At 45.2% G+C, this 19,969-nt stretch overlaps 1 protein-coding gene across 1 annotated transcript in view; it reads right to left on the minus strand.

The window, feature by feature from the left end:
• Nucleotides 1–19,969, minus strand: part of sorl1 (sortilin-related receptor, L(DLR class) A repeats containing) — a 137,569-nt gene that overhangs the window by 54,281 nt on the left and 63,319 nt on the right. The window contains exons 7-10 of the mRNA XM_075474219.1: nucleotides 14,722–14,823; nucleotides 12,778–12,947; nucleotides 2,486–2,678; nucleotides 420–537 (exon numbers count right to left, since the gene is read on the minus strand). Of these exons, the coding sequence (XP_075330334.1) occupies nucleotides 420–537; nucleotides 2,486–2,678; nucleotides 12,778–12,947; nucleotides 14,722–14,823 (583 nt within the window). The remainder of the gene's footprint in view (nucleotides 1–419; nucleotides 538–2,485; nucleotides 2,679–12,777; nucleotides 12,948–14,721; nucleotides 14,824–19,969) is intronic.

The raw sequence follows: 19,969 nt of genomic DNA on the forward strand, positions 1-19,969 counted from the left end.
ACAATCTTGTGTTCTCCATTAAAACTCACACTTTTATTTATCAAATGAGTTGCAAAAGGAATAGAAAATGTAGTCAAGGCATTGACAAGGTTAGAAATAATGGTTTTTATTTGAAATATTAATTTTGTTCTTCAAACTTTGCTTTCGTCAAAGAATGCTCCATTTGCAGCAACTACACCATCGCAGACCTTTGGCAAAGAATCCTCATCCACCTGGACTCAAAGATATCAGCTCAACTCATGTCAAAATGACTAGAACCAGAAAGGACTCTTTCTGCTCATCACAAGATTTTCAATAGTAGTGGAGGATTTCTTGCCATGATGTTTGAATGTTTAAAGGAACAATCTGTGGATTCAGGGTGAAAAAAAGTGGAGAGCTGTTAGTTTCCTGTTAGTTTCCTGTTGCTTTTCGTGTCCCACCTGTGGCCATGATGAGTCCTGGAGAAGAGTCCTTGGATAAAATGGGAATCCTCCTCAGTTGGATGTTGAACAGCTGGCTCCATCGTTGGGCCAGGTGGAGAGAACAACCTTTACTGAGCTGAGGGGGAGAGGAAAAAAAGATGAAGCCAAATACTTCAAGTTGATGTGTTTTACTCTCCATAAAGCAGTTAAGCCCATGTTGGATGGCACAGAATAATGGCTGTCAACAGTGTCACACAGTCGAGTTCTGAACCCCAGAGACCAGATGACAAGCTTGAATATGATACTGCTTTTTGGATGTTGGCAGACTTCCCAGGATCCACTTGTATGCCTTTACATTCCTGTTACTACTCATATCACCATGAAAACAATGCTGAATGTTACGAAGGCTTCGTAACTATTAAAGCAATCAAACATTCAACTAACCTCTTTTCACATTTCAAACCAGTTTAACATGGTCAGAATTCTTAAGATGAAGTGGATGTATCACAGCTTTACAAACGCACACCTACTGAGTTCCACTGTGTGACTTCGGTTTAAAAACCTGCGGCCTCCCAGTTGTGGTCCTAATGAATGATGGCGGGACTTTGGGAGGAGTTCAATGACCTGCTGGCATCTCTGACACCGGTGCTGCTCCCCCAGCAGACCACAGAATCAGACACTTCATGGATCTGAGCTGCCTCAGAAACCATTCTGCCCGTCTCCTCCTGCAGAGTAAGTGCTGCTCTCCAAGTCCAGTTGGTCAGTAAAGTGGGGACCCCAAGTAACTGCCCTGTGGGTTCTCATCCCCTTTACTGAAGGAGTGAATGCTTCCTTGCAGCACCTCTGCACTAAGGTGTCTTTTAGGATTGTAAAGCACCCTCCCGCTGCAGGATGGGAGTGCTGAAGAACTTCTTGCTGGTTTTTAAGGTTTCTTAGAGACGTCTCTGTCTGCCTGCTTGGCGGACCGCCTTGTGTGATGAAAACCATTTGATGGCAACATGCAAGGACATTTCAGTGTATTAGCTTCTAATGATAAAACAGTGAAACAGATTCATTCTAAGTAGAGCTTGATACAATGCAGTGAGATTTGAACTTTCTAAATTCTTTATAGCCGCTTTCGGACAGAGCCGTTCTAAGAACGCAGTTATCAGAACTGTCCTACTCGAATTTGGTTCTGATAACTTTCCTTCCCCAGCGGAACTGTTTCAGTCTGCATTCGCACAGTGCAGTGTTACTTTAGCCGTTTAGCGCCACATTCAACAACAAAACAAAACAAAACCCGGTAAAAGTAAGGAGAGAAGAAAAAACACCACCAAGAAGCTAACATGGAGAGCGGGGAGGCCACCGTGTTCATGGTCTGCATGATGGTGATATTAATCATGGACGATCACATCGGGCGACTAACATGGAGGCTGGAAGAGCTCACAGAGAGAGTCAGGAGACGAAGGATGGAGCGCAGGCCATACTTCTTGTTTCATGAAGGAAGGAGAGCAGAGCGCCGCAGACAAAGGAGACCACATGGAGGTTTAACTTATTAAACACGCCAAGGTTGTGTCCGTGTCGTATGAGGAAACATTTCAGCCTGACAACATGGCAAGGGGCGGAGCTACCGACCACCAAACACCTCCGTCAGATGTGTTCCTATAGAACCCAGAACAGACCCAGCTGAGGAGAAGGAGCTGAAATGGTTCCAGGAACTGAGGGCCATGGTCCCGAGTTCCTGTATGTCCGAACACGGGAGAAAACGGCCCCGCGGATTAAAAGGTTATTAGAACTGCCAAAGGTTCCTACAGTCCGAAAGCGGCTAATGTTGTGTAGAAATGATTTATCCAGTTAGTCCATTCCCCAAACTGTTTTTGGGGTTAACTCACCATATCTTCCATTTTCACATGACCTCAAACGCCTGCAAAAACCTAACAAAGCAGATTATCCTTGACCTGCTGAGGTTGTGTCTTCTGTGAGGTGGGCTGTCAGACCACCGCTGGCATGCTGATGAGCAGACCTCCAACCTGATCATCCTCAGCAGGAAATGAATGGGTCAGCATTAAATCAAGCTTCTATCACAGGACCGGGGCTCCATGTACCTGGCAGTCCACAGTTCCTCCCAGGCTGTCGGCTGCAGGGGGCTGCAGCAGCTCCCACGTCCCTCCCTTGTCAAAAGTGATGACCGATCGCATGTTGTCCTCGCTGACCGAACCGTTGATCAGCGTGGCGATGAACACACCCCGCAGCCCATCCACGCGGTGCAGATCTGCAAAGGGCTCATTGGCAAAGTACCTGAAACCAAGAAGGGGAACACAATGCCAGCTCAGAAGAGAACATCTCAATATGCTGCAACGTCTTCTATAGAATACATTTTAACAATACGTTCCATTTAAAAGCGCTTTTCTAAATACTCAAAGACACTTTACATAAAAACAACAGAAAGTCAGCAAAACAATATAAAATAGTCCACTAAAACCACCTCAGACTGAGGTTAAACATTAAAAGCCATTTTAAAAAGGTGGGTTTTTGTCAGAGATTTGAAGGTGGACGAGTCAGTACAGTCACGGATGTGTTTGGGGAGAGAGTTCCAGAGGGAGGGGGCAGCTGGGAGAAGGCTCTGTCGCCCCAGGTTGGGTGCTTGGTTCTGAATGGGGGAGTAAGGAGGTCAGCATCAGATGAACGGAGGCTGCGGGATGGATTGTGGCGAGGGAGCAAGTCAGTGAGGTGGGACGGGGCCTGGTTATGGGGGGCTTTGAGTGTGAGGAGGAGGATTTTAAACTGAGTACGCTGTGGAACTGGGAGCCAGTGGAGGCGCTGCAGGACCGGAGTGATGTGATCACGGGTGCTGGTGTGGGTGAGCAGACGTGCAGCGGAGTGTTGGATGAACTGTAGTTCATTTAAAGGTTTGGATGGTGTTCCGTAGAGGATGCTGTTGCAGTAGTGAGTTCTGGAAGTGATGAAGGCGTGAATGAGGGTTTCAGGCAATGTTCAAGGATTCAAGGATTCAAAGGTTTATTGTCATATGTGCAGTTAGAAACGTGTTTCCCTTTACAATGAAATTCTTTTCTTTGTTGCCCGCACTGGATGTCCAAATGTATAATAAGATAAGAAAGATAAAATGAGCATGCAACAACAATATTCTAAAAGATTTCTTAAATAAAAAAGAAATATAGAAATAAAAATATAGAAATCTGGCCTGTATACATAATGTGCAGTAGTGCGCTACATTAGCTGTCTTTGTGCAGTAGTCAGCAGTAAAGTGGTTGTGCAAAATTGAAAGTACATTCAGGTAGTCAGTAAAAGACAGTTGCAGTAGGTGACCCCAAGTTCAGTCTTTGGCAGAGTTCAGTGATCTGATGGCAGTGGGAAAAAAAGAGTTTTTAAATCGGGTGGTTTTGCACTTCACACTCCTGAACCTCCGTCCTGAGGGCAGAAGTGAGAACAGTCCATGCTGGGGGTGTGTGGGGTCTTTGATGATGGAGGCAGCTCGTCTGTGGACTCTTCGTTGGTAGATGCTCTGCAGAGATGGTTGTGGTGTTCTTGTGATTTTAGATGCAGTCTTTACCACTCTCTGCAGGCGTTTGTGGTCTTTCACGGTGGAGCTGCCGTACCATACAGTGATCGAGGTGGTTAGGATGGATTCAATGACGCAGCTGTAGAAGTTGCTGAGAATCTTGGGTGACATGCCAAATTTTCTCAGCCTCCTCAGGAAGTACAGCCGCTGCTGAGCCTTCTTTACCACCTGTGTGGTGTTGAATGTCCAGGTGAGGTCGTTACTGAGGTGGACCCCCAGATATTTAAAGCTGCTCACCCTCTCCACTTCCAGGCCTTGGATAGACAGTGGCTGATGAGGTCTCCTCTCCCTCCTCATGTCCACTATCATTTCCTTGGTCTTGTCTGTGTTCAGGGTGAGGTTGTTGTCTCCACACCATGTCCCCAGGCTGTCCACCTCCCTCCTGTAAGCTGCCTCATCTCCGCCAGTAATGCGTCCAATCACAGCAGTGTCGTCAGCGAACTTAAGGATGATGTTGTCGGGGTGAGAGGCGGCACAGTCGTGGGTGAACAGGGTGTAGAGGATGGGGCTGAGGACGCAGCCCTGAGGTTTTACCGATGCTGGTGGTGATGCTGGCTGAAGTCCTATTCCCAATCCTGACAGACGGTGGTCTGCCAGTCAGAAAGTCCAAGAGCCAGTCACAGAGGGTGGGGTGGAGTCCAAGGGCAGACAGTTTGTGGGTGAGTTTGTGGGGGATGACCGTGTTAAAGGCAGAGCTGTAGTCGATAAAGAGTACCCTGATGTAGGAGTCTTTATTTTCCAGGTGGGAGAGGCAGACGTGCAGGGCGGCGGCGATAGCGTCAGAGGTGGACCTGTTGTGCCTGTAGGCGTACTGCAGAGGGTCTGTAGTGTCCGGTATGCACCTCTGAATGTGGGACAGTACCACTCTCTCAAAGCACTTCATGATGATTGAAGTGAGTGCTATTGGCCTATAGTCATTCAGGCAGGATGGGGGGTTCTTCTTGGGAAGGGGGACGACGGTGGTGGTCTTGTAGCAGGTGGGGACAGTACATTGGCTGAGGGAGAGGTTGAAGATGGAAGTGAGAACGTCAGCCAGCTCGTCGGCACACGCTCTGAGGGCACGTCCGGGTATGTTGTCGGGGCCGGCAGGTTTCCGGGGCTGGATGCTTCTCAGTGCTTTGTGTACCTGGGCTGATGTGATGGCTGGCGGGGGGGGGAGGGGATGAGTAGCCGAGGTGTGTGTGTGTTCTGTAGAGGTGGAGGGGGTGGGGGTGGAGCTCTCGAAGCATGTGTAGAACACGTTGATGTCGTCCAGCAGGCTGTCTGAAGAGCTGATGGTGGTGGTGGTTCTGGAGCCAGTTCTGAAGTCTGTGATGTGGTCCAGAGCTTGCCACTTCCTCCTGGCGTCAGCGTTGGAGTAGAAGTCCTCTGTCTTCTCTCTGTGCTGCCTCTTGGCCGCTCTTATGGCCTTCTCCAGTCTGTACTGTGCAACTTTGCGCTCAGCCTCGTTGCCAGATTTAAATGCAGCGGTGCGAGCACGCAGTAAGGACAGTACCTCGCTGTTAACCCAGGGCTTCTGATTGGGGAACTTCTTGACTTGTATGGTGGGTATGATGTTCTCAACACAAGTGCTGATATACCCAGACACATACTCAGCATACTCCTCAACGCTGACAGAAAAGTCCTCCCGGGTGGCCGCGGCTCTGAACACATCCCAGTCTGTTGTAGCAAAACAGTCCTGCAGAGTGCTCTCAGCCTCTGGTGACCATAGCTGAACCTGTCTGGTAACCGGGTTCGATTGTTTGAGCCTCTGTCTGTAGGCCAGATACAGGAACAAGGAGATGTGATCTGAGCTGCCAAATGGGGGACGAGGTGCCGCCCTCAGAGCCCCCCGGATGTTGCTGTATGCGTGGTCCAATGTGTTTTTACCCCTAGTGGGAATGTCCACATGCTGGTAGTATTTGGGGAGTACAGTCTTTAGGTTGCCCTTATTAAAATCTCCACCGATTATGCAAACAGCGTCGGGGTGAGCAGTCTCTGTCGCGCTGATGACGTCATGCAGTTTACTGAGTGCTGTTGTGTAATTAGCGCTCGGGTGGATGTAAACAGCAGCTAAAAATACACACGTAAACTCGAGATGAAAGAAGGCAGTTCTGTTTTTTGGCTTATGTGATGGTCACAAGAGAGGTTACTGTCAAAGATGACTCCAAGGTTGCAACTGTGGGGGGATGGAAACAGTTGGAGTTGTTGATGGTGAGGGGGAAACTGTCTGGTTTTGGTGAGGGATTTGGGGCCGATAGTGATCAGGTCGGATTTGTTACAGTTAAGTTTGCGGAAGTTGGTCTGTATCCTGGATTTGATGTCAGTGAGGCAGTTGGAGAGAGAGGAGTAAGTGGCAGGGGTGATGGAGTTGGTGGAGATGTAAAGCTGGGCGTCATCGGCATAACAGTGGAAATGGAGGCCATGGTGGTGAATGGTGTTGCCAAGGGGGAGCAGATAAAGTATGAAGAGGAGAGGACCAAGAACCAAACCCTGGGGGATGCCTTGGGACAGTGGAACAGTGGAGGAGGTGCAGATAAAGTATGAAGAGGAGAGGACCAAGAACCAAACCCTGGGGGACGCCTTGGGACAGAGGAACAGTGGAGGAGGTGCAGGTGTTTATGTGGATGAATTGTTGTCGGTCTGTGAGGTATGATTTGAGCCAGGAGAGTGCAGTGCCAGTGAGGCTGAGGGGGGACTCAAGATGGGAGAGAAGAATGGTGTCAAAGCAGCAGTGAGGTCCAGGAGGATGAGGATGGTGAGGTGGCCGGAGTCTGCGGAGAGGAGGATGTCGTTGGTGACTTTCAGGAGGGCTGTTTCAGTGCTGTGTTGGGAACGGAAACCGGACTGAAATGGTTCCAACAGGTCATTTGAGCAGAGGTGGTCTTCGAGTTGTGTGGCAACAGAACGCTCCAGTATTTTGGACAGAAAGGGGAGATTGGAGATGGGCTGAAAGTTCGACATGATGTCAGGGTTGAGTCCAGGTTTTTTGAGGATGGGGTGACAGCAGCCAGAGTGAACAGGGGACCGAGCCAGACCCGAGAGAGGAGTTGATGATCTCTGTAATGAGTGCGGAGATGGCTGGTAAAGAGTCCTTAATGAGGTGAGATGGGATGGGATGGGATCCAGGACACACATGGAGGTTTTCTGGTGACACGGGGGGTGGGTGGGAGTGGGGTGCAGGCCATGGAGGAGTTGCATTTATCAGTGGTGAATGAGTTGGAGGTATTGTCGCTGGGCTTGAGGAGTTTATTTACTGCTATTATATGGTCATTCTAGACTAGTTTTATATCATCCTTTCTGTAGATGTTTAAGTAAGTAAACACAAACAGTATTAAACTAGGTGAACCCCCATTTTGAAATAGGAATTTTGTGATAAACAGGAAGCTGGAGTATCATAATTTAAATATGTGATTAAAAATCTGAATTTGTATACTGAACATACAAGTGTTCTAACCAGACTGATGCAGAAATACGGCAAACAAACTGGAAAACAGAAAGTCCAAGGCTAACGCCATTAGCAAAGGACATGGTGTCAGATAAGCAGGCCGAAGGCTCACACCTGAGCCAACGCCGGGACTGTTTCAGCTCAACAAACACAGGAGCGTCCTGATGTTCCCAACACAACAACACTTAAGGCAGAGCCCAGAGGTCAAGGCAAGGCAAGGCATCTTTATTTATACAGCGCATTTCATACCACAGGCAACTCAATGTGCTTTACATAAAGACAAGGCATTTAAAAGAACAGCATAAAGCAGCAATTTAAAGAGAATAAAAACAGAATAAAAATTAAAAACACAGTTAAAAGCAATCAAAGAAGAGGGGAAAAAGAAAGATATAAACTCAACCAAAGCCTTTATATTGTTACTGTTTCCAAGCATCTGGGATGGGAACTGGAACTGGAGGTTGCTATGGGAACAACTCCATTACTGGTAAGGCTGCAGTTTGTGCTCTATTTGCACTCCAGGTTCACCACGGATTCATTATAATATGCCAATACTATTTGCTTGACCACAAGATTAATGAATTCACCTATCTGAAGCCTAAATGAACAAATGAATCAAAGCATTAAAAGGAAAAGAACCATTTCAGGTTATATATAATATCAACCAGATCTCATTTTTGGTTTGATCCAGGACATTTATGGCAATGACAGAGCAGACAAATGAAGAATTAAGATCCCTTCACTGTCTACACATGTTGTAGATTTTATTATAAAAGAGACAAAAATTATTTAAACAAGCTAAAAATATGACCAAATATTCACCTGGTACAGCTTTGAGTTTTCTACAGTGAGTCATTCTTCCTGAAAGATCTACTCAAGCTGTCTCATTGAATTCACTCTCATTCCGACGTGAGCTGTTGACAAGCAGCCTCATATCATGAGCCGCATTCGGACAGAGCAGCTCTAAGAACGCAGCTCTAAGAACGCAGTTCTAAGAACGCAGCTTTAAGAACGCAGCTCTAAGAACGCAGCTCTATGAACGCAGCTCTAAGAACGCAGCTTTAAGAACGCAGCTCTAAGAACGCAGCTCTATGAACGCAGCTCTAAGAACGCAGTTCTATGAACGCAGCTCTAAGAACGCAGCTCTAAGAACGCAGCTCTAAGAACGCAGCTCTATGAACGCAGCTCTAAGAACGCAGGTCTAAGAACGCAGCTCTATGAACGCAGCTCTATGAACGCAGCTCTAAGAACGCAGCTCTATGAACGCAGCTCTAATAACGCAGCTCTATGAACGGCCCACCTGGAATTCCGTTCTGATAACTTTCCTTCCCCAGCGGAACTGTTTCAGTCTGCATTCCCACATGAGTCGGACCTGATAGGGACTGATGCGGCGCAGCCGTCTGCGACAGCGACGTGTTACTTTAGCGCCACATTCAACAAGAAAACAGAACAAAACAAAACCCGGTCAAAGTAAGGAGAGAAGAAAAAACACCACCAAGAAGCTAACATGGAGAGCGGGGAGGCCCCCGTGTTCATGGTCTGCATGATGGTGATATTAATCATGGACGATCACATGGGGCGTCTAACATGGAGGCTGGAAGAGCTCACAGAGAGAGTCAGGAGACGAAGGATGGAGCGCAGGCCATACTTCTTGGTTTCATGAAGGAAGGAGAGCAGAGCGCCGCAGACAAAGGAGACCACGTGGAGGTTTAACTTATTAAACACGCCAAGGTTGAGTCCGTGTCGTATGAGGAAACATTTCAGCCTGACAACATGGCAAGGGGCGGAGCTACCAACCGCCAAACACCTCCGTCAGATGTGTTCCTATAGAACCCAGAACAGACCCAGCTGAGGAGAAGGAGCTGAAATGGTTCCAGGAACTGAGGGCCATGGTCCCGAGTTCCTGTATGTCCGAATGTGGGAAAAAACGGCCCTGTTCCTGAAAAGGTTATAGGAACTGCAGAAGGTTCCTACGGTGGCAATGCGCCTGTTATGCTGCTACCATCCCTTTCCCCCACAGGCAGAATATTTAACAGTAAATGACAAACCAACCGAACCAGGGTTTGCATCCCCACCCCGCTGTGACTGGTGTGCAGTTGGTGAGAGGCTGAGGTAGCTTGTGGCTGTAAAAAGATGGTTGTTGTGGTGTGAGGAGCAGATCTATATAGGGAGTATAGGGAATTACTCACTGAGTCTGGTCCTTTATTTATTTATTTATTTATTTTTCGTTAGCACAAGTTTCTTGTGTTTACCTTGAATAGGGATGGCTCAGGTGATCCTGAAACATCCCATAGTTAAGCTGCTATAGGCCCAGACTGCTGGGGGGCCTCATCTGTCACACCTTTCCTCACTTTACTCTCTTTGTGTATATGTGATATTATTGTGGTCATTAACTCGTGTTTCCCTGTTCCAACAGATATCCTTTGAATGGTGTTACAGTGCCGCGGCGGCGGCGGCGGCGGCGGTGGCGGTGGCGGCGCCCCCCCCCCCCCCCCCTTTCTTAATTGAATTCCAATTGGCTTGAATTGGACTTACTATCTAAGTGCCTTGAGATGACATTTGTTGTATTTGGCGCTATATAAATAAAAAATGAATTGACAATTTAAATGCCGGTGGACAATCTCCAAGCAGAGTTGCTCTTTTACAGCTCTCATCAAACAGCTGGGGCCGGATGTATAAATGAGCTGGAAACACATAAACCTTTTAACAGGAAGAAACCTCTGGCAGAACCAGACTCAGGAAGGGTGACCATCCGCCTCCACCAGCTGGGGTTTGAGAAGACAGAAAGGGGGGGGGGGGCGGCGGCACTGTAACACCATTCAAAGGATATCTGTTGGAACAGGGAAACAAGAGTTAATGACCACAATAATATCACATATACATAAAGAGAGTAAAGTGAATGTACGCCTTTTGCTCCACACAAACCAAGATGGAAAAAGGATGAATATGCGGCGAGAGCGCGTGCAATCTGACCCTGAGTTGTAAAGGCAGAAGCAGCCATATCATTTACCATAGAACAAAACAATCCCCGTCATGGAGCTTCCTCAGTGTGATGAGGTGAGGAGGTGGGTGCTTTAAACCACTGCAGGCGTGTCCTGTGCATAATGACTTTCGCTTTGTCTCACACACTCACAGGGATACCATGATCCATCTGTACGTCTGTGTCTCCTGATCATCTCAAAGCAAAGCTGGACGCTGCGCACAGCGCGCTGATGGAGATAAAACACCACTTGCCAGTTGTGGCCATAATGTGGTACGTAAGCTTTTTATTTTGCAGTTCTTATTTTCATTCTGAACTTTCTGAGCTGAACACTTGGTTCCTTATATAAGTAGTCATTAAACTACACGTTGCATTTCATATCTAACTTTCGTAAAACCAGAAGCTAAAGACCGGAAAATGAACTCTGCTATTTTCCAAAAGCAAATATAATGTGCTATTATGGGTTATTGCTTATACTTTGACAATTTCAAATGAATGTCAAATAAAACACACAAAAAACTACATTCTTCCTAAATCCAATTTTGGAAACTGTGGCTGTTTTAGTGCACGCGTTTCTTTTTCACAATGGCTCGTGTCATTTCATGACAGCAGCACATCACCAAACTTCAGTCTGCGAGAAGCCAAACAGGTTTGGGATGCAATAAAAGTAAGACAATGGGCCTCATGCAACAACCACAGATTTGTTCTTAAATCGTCCTTACGAGTGATTTAAGAGAATTTACGCATTCACCAATCTTTTCGTATTTTACATTTTCTTTCAGGTACGAACAGAATTTACAAGTGATCCAGACCTGTCGTAGGAGTTTCCTAAAATAGTCCGCTGTTATTCCAATCAAGTTTGCTTGACTAATGGATTGTATATGTAATTACTTTGAAGAAAGTATAAATAAATATATACATTATACCCCATAATGATGCTGACAATATTCTGTTTGACTTAAATTTTGCACTAATTGAAGGTTAATTTGACTCTGTATATAACAAGGTCAATGGGAAGCGTAACCAGCAGCCGTCTTGCTACTTTTGGATGCCTTAACGCGTCAGGCTCTTGGAAGAGAGCGTATGCTCCGAGACCGTGTAGACAGACGAATGGCTGACATCGTGATTTAGATTCCCAAGGACTGTGCTGCTGCAAATATGCAGCTTGCTAAAGCCACAACTCTAGAGAGAAACACGCCAATCAAACCCAATTCCACCACACGTCCAGGTCCTCACCACCCTTGGATTTTTGGCCACTGGAACCTTTCAGAGGGAGATTGGAGACAGATCGGGGGTGTCCCAGTCCTCTGTGAGTCGTGCGCTCCCCTTGGTCATCAAAGCTCTCATCAGTTTATCACCCATGGTACATCACATTCCCATACACCGCTGTCCAACAAGTACACATTAAGAGGGACTTTCATGCCATGGCTGGACTGCCAAACATAATCGGAGCAATAGACTGCACACATATACGCATCAAAGCCCCCGTGCTGTTGTGGAGCGCACTGAGCTGAAGGCCAGGTGGGTGTGTCTCCATACAGCGGGGGGCAAACTGCTCTATAGCCCAGAGAAGGCATGCCAGATTTGCACAATATTGCCATGAACGAGGGTCTCCTACTACCTGAACCAGCCCAGGCAGACCAGAAGCTGTGGTGCCAGAAGACCCCGCTCATGGACCGCCCCATCAAAGAGCCATCATGATGAGGCAACAACTGATGGCACGGCTTTAGTTGCAGTCATCGAGCGCCTGGCCATGGCGAGACGTTTTTTTTTTTAAAGCCATTTTCATATCAAACCATTTCTTCTTTATTTCGGTGACATTATGAACTACAGGTGACACGGAATTAACAGCACTCGTAATAACTTCCCATTTCTTGGCTTTAGCAGGTCCCGTAATTCCACTGCTGACACTGCTAAAAATGACAGATTTTCCTTTTTGGATCTCTGAAAGCAGAACTTCAGTCTCAGAGCCCCTAAAGTTGTTCTTTTTGCTCCTTGATGCCATTCTCATGACTCAACACTCAACACTTCCTGGCACAGCAGAGAGGAAGCACAGCCTTATATGGTATCATTTTGGGCGTGGAGTATGCAAATCTACTATCCTCGTGCACGTGCACTTAAATACGCACGGGTGGCATTCATCATTTACGCAGGTCGTTTACACACTTTTTCTGAAGATAAGAGCGTTTGTTGAATCTGACGTGGCGTGTTCGTACGAGACCTTCGTACGAAAAAAGTGAGAGAAATTTAGAAAAAAAAATAGGAAAATGTTCTTGCATGAGGTCCAATGTGTTTGTGTGATTCTAAGTGTGTGGTGTGTGTGTGTGTGTGTGTGTGTGTGTGTGTGTGTGTGTGTGTGTGTGTGTGTGTGTGTGTGTGTGTGTGTGTGTGTGTGTAGGCATGCATGCAGTACCTGATGAGTGTGTTGCTGCCTGAGCCCTCAGGACTGTAGTATAGAACATTCTCCAGCGACAGAGAGAAGGACAGGCCCTGTGTGTCTGAGATGTAGAGGTGTGTGACGTTGTTTAGGTGGTTCACACAAACAAACACTTGGTCCTCCGATGCGTCTGCTATGTAATACTCCTGTTGGGAAGAAGAGGAGACACAGGACGTCACCTGAAGCTTGTTGACCTTCGCTATGATGAGAGTAGAGGCAGTACTGGACAACACACTGATAACAGACTGGAATTCATGGTGCAAACACCACCAAAATAAAAAGCTTACGGTGGGATTGTGTGGAGGTTTGGACTGCAGTCTGTACATCACCTTTTCAAACACTGTTCTTTTTACACTAAATTAAACTCGGAAACTCAAAGGCACCCGGGAACCTTTTCGCACCCGTTTCGTTTTGTTCGAATCTTAACTAGACTAAAATCTGTTTGGACTGTGGCAGCTTGTGTACAAATAGGCTGTAAATTCTGAAATGTGACATTTTCCTGAGGACCCTCAGTTCCCTCCACAGGGTTGTTGGGATTATCAGACTTAGATCTCTGTCCTTTACACCCTGTCACACCAGAGCACCCTTCATTCTGAAGGCTGACAAACTGTTGATGCTCACTGGTATCTCCTCTTAGATCACTCTCATCAATGAATTAATGACCAAGAATATTAAAGTCTCAATTAATGATGTAAGCCTTCTAATTGAACCTTTGCATGAAAATACGATAGAGTATTAAGCCATATTCATTCAGTCTTTGACCACTTCAACTAAAACCTGATCTCCATCAGACCTACAGCACATCGAGCAGCTGTTGAGTAGCTGCTCCATTCTAGAATGGGGGCCATCTCTCTAAGGGGGCCCCAATCAGGCTTCTGAGCTGAAAGTGGGATAAGCTGGAATCAGAACCGATTACTGATCTCATGGTGTTTTTCAAGCTTTTGGTTTATCCTGAAACCGTTTTTACCAACTTATTGTTTTTTAATAAAATTCTATGTATGGTATCAAGAGATGAGAAGATCTTATGATTTGTTATGCAACATGTGCATCTTCTCATTCATTTATTTCATTCTGCCTGTTCGCGGCTACGAGGAACAGCTAAGAGTTAATAAAAAGGTTTCATTGTGGAATAAAGTAGATCCAATTGTATTAAATATGAATTAGAATAAATCCTAAATAAATGCAGGACAAATGCAACAATAAAAGCATTTTAATGTTAAAGTTGTGTAAGCCAACCACTGCGTTATGAAGCGTCTGCATCAGGCCACAAGTGCTCTGACATAATAAAGAAATGAAATATCTAATAGCATACAGTAACTGTATCCGTAAGGCAGAGGCTGCGAGGCTGCCCATCACTCGGTTTCCATGGATACATCGGGTTTGAAAACATATTGACATTTGCCTGGTGCTGGTGTTATCAGGTGAGTGTGCGTGTGTGTGTGTGTGTGTGTGTGTGTGCGTGCGTGTGCGTGCGTGTGCGTGTGAGTGTGTGTGTGTGTGTGTGTGTGTGTGCGTGCGTGTGTGTGTGTGTGCGTGTGTGTGCGTGAGTGTGCGTGTGCGTGTGTGCGTGTGTGTGTGTGTGTGTGTGTGCGTGTGTGTGTGTGTGTGTGTGCGTGTGTGTGTGTGTGTGTGCGTGAGTGTGTGTGTGTGTGTGTGTGTGTGTGCCTGTGTGTGTGAGTGTGTGTGTGTGTGTGCGCGTGTGTGTGTGTGTGTGTGTGTCTGTGTGTGCGTGTGTCTATGTGTGCGTGTGTGTGTGTGTGCGTGTGTCTGTGTGTGTGTGTGCGCGTGTGTCTGTGTGTGTGTGTGTGTGTGTGTGTGTGTGCGTGTGTGTGTGCGTGTGTGTGAGACAGCAGCCTTGTTGTTAGAAACTGTTGAAGCCTTTTGAAACTATGATGAATGTCTCAGAAAGGAAACACTCACAGTTATGGGATGTCGGGTCATGAACTGAGCTGCTTTGATGGGCTGGCGGTTGTAGGAGACCCACAGCTGAGCAGAAGCAGGTTCATGGCTGCCCAACAGCTTCTGAGGAGGCAGAGGAGACAGAAACAGACCATTTCTACTTTATTTCTGAGATCTTCCAGCTTGGAATATCACCTGCAATCAAAGAAAATATAAAAATATGTAACTGAGTGATAATAAAGGTAGTATGGATTATGACAGTCAAACCCCATCCTCCAACAAAAATGGGAAAAGTGAGTTATATTCAGACATTTTGTTTCACTCTGTAGGATTTGGAATCCCAATGAAGACATGAAGCAAAATGATCAGAATCAGAATCGCTTTTTATTGCCAGGTATGTGGACACACACGAGGAATTTTACTCCGGTTACACCTCGCTCTCTTCAGTGCAACAAGTACAAAAAATAGACATGGAACAAGGCTAAAGTATAAAGTGCAAATTGGTGCATGGTGCAAGGATGGATAGTAAAATATAAATATAAATACAGAGTTCGCAGTATGGTAGGATGGATTTTTCCAGGAGATGTACAGATATACAGAAGTCCGGTTTTAGCTGTTTAACACAGAGACAGCCTGAGGGAAGAAACTGTTTCTGTGTCTTGTTGTTTTGGCGTACAGAGTTCTGTAGCGCCTTGCAGAAGGGAGGAGTTTAAACAGTTTGTGTCCAGGGTGTGATGTGTCTGCTGAGATCGTGTGAGAACTGTCACTGAGTTTGTTTGAACTTTACAAGCTGAAAGAATCAGTGTCAGGCAGTTCAGGTGTGGGAAGCATTGAATAATATGCAGCATATTTAAATGCAAAAATATCAAAATCAAAATCCTTCCTGCTACTATATGAGCTGCAGTAGAAGATGTGATCTGCACTGCTGCTCCTACTCAATCTGATGGCTTCCTTCTGCAGACAGCTGGCAGAGGTGGACAGTTCCAGAAATGAGCCGTGCTCAGGGGATCGAGGGGAAAAGGATTCAGTATACACTCTTAATATCAGGTGAAGACCAGACAGACTCCTGGATCCCGTCCTATCCTTTAATATCCTGCATTTCAGCCGATGCGTACATGTCATCTGACAAAGCGTGAGTTCAGCTTCTTCCCTGTACTTTGAGATAGAATGTTTAACAACCTTGATGAAATACTGAATGGAATTTTATGATTTAAATGGACTTCTGTCTGTAAAATATTTCCCGTCCAGATGGTTTTAATCGCAGCTGATTAGAGATGCTCCGTTTGTTTCTATGGTCAGAGCACAACATTTTCCAGCCAACCCTCAATACTTACCAATACCTCACAGTGTATTCTTATCATAGATCATCTCCACATTTGACATATTCTCTACCCTTTCCATTTCCAACTCACTGCAGCCCAACTGAAAAAGCCATTTATTTTTGCAGTTGGGCTCAGTATAAGCCTCAGGACAACAGAGTACTTTTCTTATCATGCTTTGTATTGCTGTGGACCACTCTGTTAAAGCAACGTGTAGAGAGATTAAGAAAAAAAAAAGTTGAATATGGAAATGAAGGAAGTGAGACAGAAAGATATGGAGGCAGGGGTGGGCCACGAGGGGACCAAGCAAACCTGTGCAACCCCTTTCTGTTTAGTCTGGGCTGCCAGTGGAAGCTCGAGAGGGCCATTCACTAAGCATGGGTACATGCACAGCTGAGGAGAACCATGGCTGGAGTTCCACTTGGCCATTTAACTGGACCACCGTCCTTGCCTTTGAATACTGTACATGCTAAATGCTGGGGCCAAGACCATTGGAACACTTCTACTTTCTGTCTGGGAGATTATCATACATGGAAGTATAGCCGAATTCCCTGCACAGACATGGTATTTAAGCCCCTGAATGATGATTTTAATTGGATTGAGATTGGAGCACAGCGCCCTGGGAGGGCTTTAAATGACCACTCGTTAACACACTGTCTAATGACTTCATTTTCAGTTAGAATTTCTGGCAAAAGAAACAGAAAAATATGTGAATAGGAGTATCTTTGTTGGTAAATCCGAGACCGTGTAGATATCTTTGCCGATCAAACCCAGTTCCACCACACGCCCAGGTCCTCACCACCCTTGGATTTTTGGCCACTGGAACCTTTCAGAGGGAGATTGGAGACAGATCGGGGGTGTCCCAGTCCTCTGTGAGTCGTGCGCTCCCCTTGGTCATCAAAGCTCTCATCACTTTATCACCCATGGTACATCACATTCCCACACACCGCTGTCCAACAAGTACACATTAAGAGGGACTTTCATGCTGTGGCTGGACTGCCAAACATAATCGGAGCAATAGACTGCACACATATATGCATCAAAGCCCCCGTGCTGTTGTGGAGCGCACTGAGCTGAAGGCCAGGTGGGTGTGTCTCCATACAGCGGGGGGCAAACTGCTCTATAGTCCAGAGAAGGCATGCCAGATTTGCACAATATTGCCATGAACGAGGGTCTCCTACTACCTGAACCAGCCCAGGCAGACCAGAAGCTGTGGTGCCAGAAGACCCCCCTCATGGACCGCCCCATCAAAGAGCCATCATGATGAGGCAACAACTGATTGCACAGCTTTAGTTGCAGTCATCGAGCGCCTGGCCATGGCGAGACGTTTTTTTTTAAGCCATTTTCATATCAAACCAGTTTTTCTTTATTTCGGTGACATTACGAACTACAGGTGACACGGAATTAACAGCACTCGTAATAACTTCCCATTTCTTGGCTTTAGCAGGTCCTGTAATTCCACTGCTGACTCTGCTAAAAATGACAGATTTTCCTTTCTATTTATTTTATTTATTTATTTCTATTTATTAGTTTATTTGACAGGGACAATACAATCGGACATAGCTACAAATCCAAGCTTGTAGCTGATGTGATGCATATAGAGTTTAGCAACAAGTGCTAATTTGCAACTCCCGTCCCTGGTTAGGCTTTTCTATGCTGACACAAAATTAAAATAGACATTAAAATAAACCTAAAATAGAAACCTAAAATAGACATTAAAATAAACCTAAAATAGAAACCTAAAATAGACATTAAAATAAACCTAAAATAGACATTAATTTACATAAGAACCTTAATCTATAAATACAACAGTGCAGTTCAAACTTTCATCTCATTCATTCACTCTCACATTTTTACAAGTGTGTACAGTTTTGGTTTGTTTTAAGCCAACATTTAAGTTTAAAGGTGAACAATTTAAACTCACTGATGGACTTAATATCTGTGGGCAGTGAGTTCCAGAGTTTACAGCTTTTGAAAGAAAAGACCGACTGTCCAAACGATGTTCTGCACTTAGGGATTGTACAGTTGTGGTTGGAGCTGCCTCTTGTTGTCCTGCTGCTGTTTGGTCTCTTTATAAATTCCCTGAGTGGTTCTGGAGCCAAATTGTGAAAGCATTTAAAAAATAATTTGAGAAAACACAAATTGCTAAAACTGTCAAAGCTCAACAAATTATGTTTGTAGAGGATTTGACAATGGTGATAAAGGATTGGTTTTCTGTCCATAATTTTGAGTGCTTGATTGTAAAGTGAACCAATGCGCTTTGTGGCTGAGGGAGCTGCCTGGGCCCATGCTGTCATGCAGTAGGAGATATGAGAAAATATCATCCCATGCATGTACAGCAGGGCCGCCTGGTTTGGAATGAAGTGCCTAATAAGTCTAAAGCAATTTATATTTCTTTGAATTGTTTTGGATATTTTCTTTATGTGTGCATCAAATTTTAGTTGTGGGTCAAGAACGAATCCTAAATATTTCATTTCATTTACCTGTTGTATTTTGCAATTTTGAAAAACTATTTTAAAATTTTGATCTAATTTTTGTTTTCTGATTGAAAAACACATAGAGACTGTTTTTGTAAGATTAGGGACTAATTGATTTTTGAAGAGCCACTGACTAACCTCAGCCATGCATGCTGATAAAACATCTGCAGCTTGCTCTGGTGTCTTTGCGGCTGCATAAAAAACTGCATCGTCCGCGTAAAGTTGGCAGCGGACACCTGGGCAAATCAAAGGCAGATCGTTTATAAAGAGACTGAAAAGCAGTGGCCCTAGTATGGAGCCCTGAGGTATGCCCATTGAGATGTTTCTCTGAGAGGATTTGTCCTGGGCCACTCTCACACACTGCTCCCTATCCTGCAGGTAGGAAGTGAACCACTGCATGGCCTCAGGGGAGATCTTAAATGTAGACATTTTGGCTAAAAGGAGGCTATGGCTGACTGTTTCAAATGCCTTTTTAAGATCAAGAAACATAGCTCCAACCACTTCACCCTTATCTAATGATCTTATCTGGATCTCTGAAAGCAGAACTTCAGTCTCAGAGCCCCTAAAGTTGTTCTTTTTGCGCCTTGATGCCATTCTCATGACTCAACACTCAACACTTCCTGGCACAGGAGAGAGGAAGCACAGCCTTATATGGTATCATTTGATTGTAGTATGCAAATCTACTATCCTCGTGCACGTGCAGTTAGATACGCACGGGTGGCATTCATCATTTAGTTTCCACACTTTTTCCGAAGTTAAGAGCGTTTGTTGAATCTGACGTGGCGCGTTCGTACGAGACCTTCGTACGAAAAAAGTGAGAGAAATTTAGAATAAAAATACAAAAAGCTTGCATGAGGCCCACTGTCTTACAACACATCACTGTGTGATTTGGATAATTACAGCTGTTTAAACAGTGTTAAACCTGAGGACGGCACTTGTTAACACTCACTAGGTCACCTTTAAAGACTTAAAACATGTAAGTGTAAATGTGAGAAAGTTTGGGAACAGTGGAGACATGTTACTGAGGAATCTTATGCACACTCCAGCCTACCAGAGCGCAGTCAGAGAAGACGTAGAGCAACAGATGCCTGGCACACCTCTGATATGCTAGCTACACAACGTAAGGGGAACTGTAAACCGCTATCATTAATCATTTTGGTCACAATAATTGTGTAGTTAACCTAAAACTGCAACAGTCCAAACCAATGAGAAAGCAAGTCTCCATGAGGAAAAAAAATTAAATAAAAAAATAAAATAAAATAAAATCGGTGCATGAGGTTTTTTTTTTCCATTTAAGATTTAATGGAAAATTGCCTTTAAAAGTGAAGAAAAATAACAAAATCAATGTACCGTGCTACCACATTGGTCAATAATAATAAACTACTCAAATCCAATTTAATTCAGATTTTGTTCCAATTATGGGTTTGGAAATGAGTTTTTTTCTCCCCTCATCACCCACCAAACTTTAATCTG

This window comes from Odontesthes bonariensis, chromosome 9 (genome assembly GCF_027942865.1).
Source record: "Odontesthes bonariensis isolate fOdoBon6 chromosome 9, fOdoBon6.hap1, whole genome shotgun sequence".
Classification (NCBI taxonomy): domain Eukaryota; kingdom Metazoa; phylum Chordata; class Actinopteri; order Atheriniformes; family Atherinopsidae; genus Odontesthes; species Odontesthes bonariensis.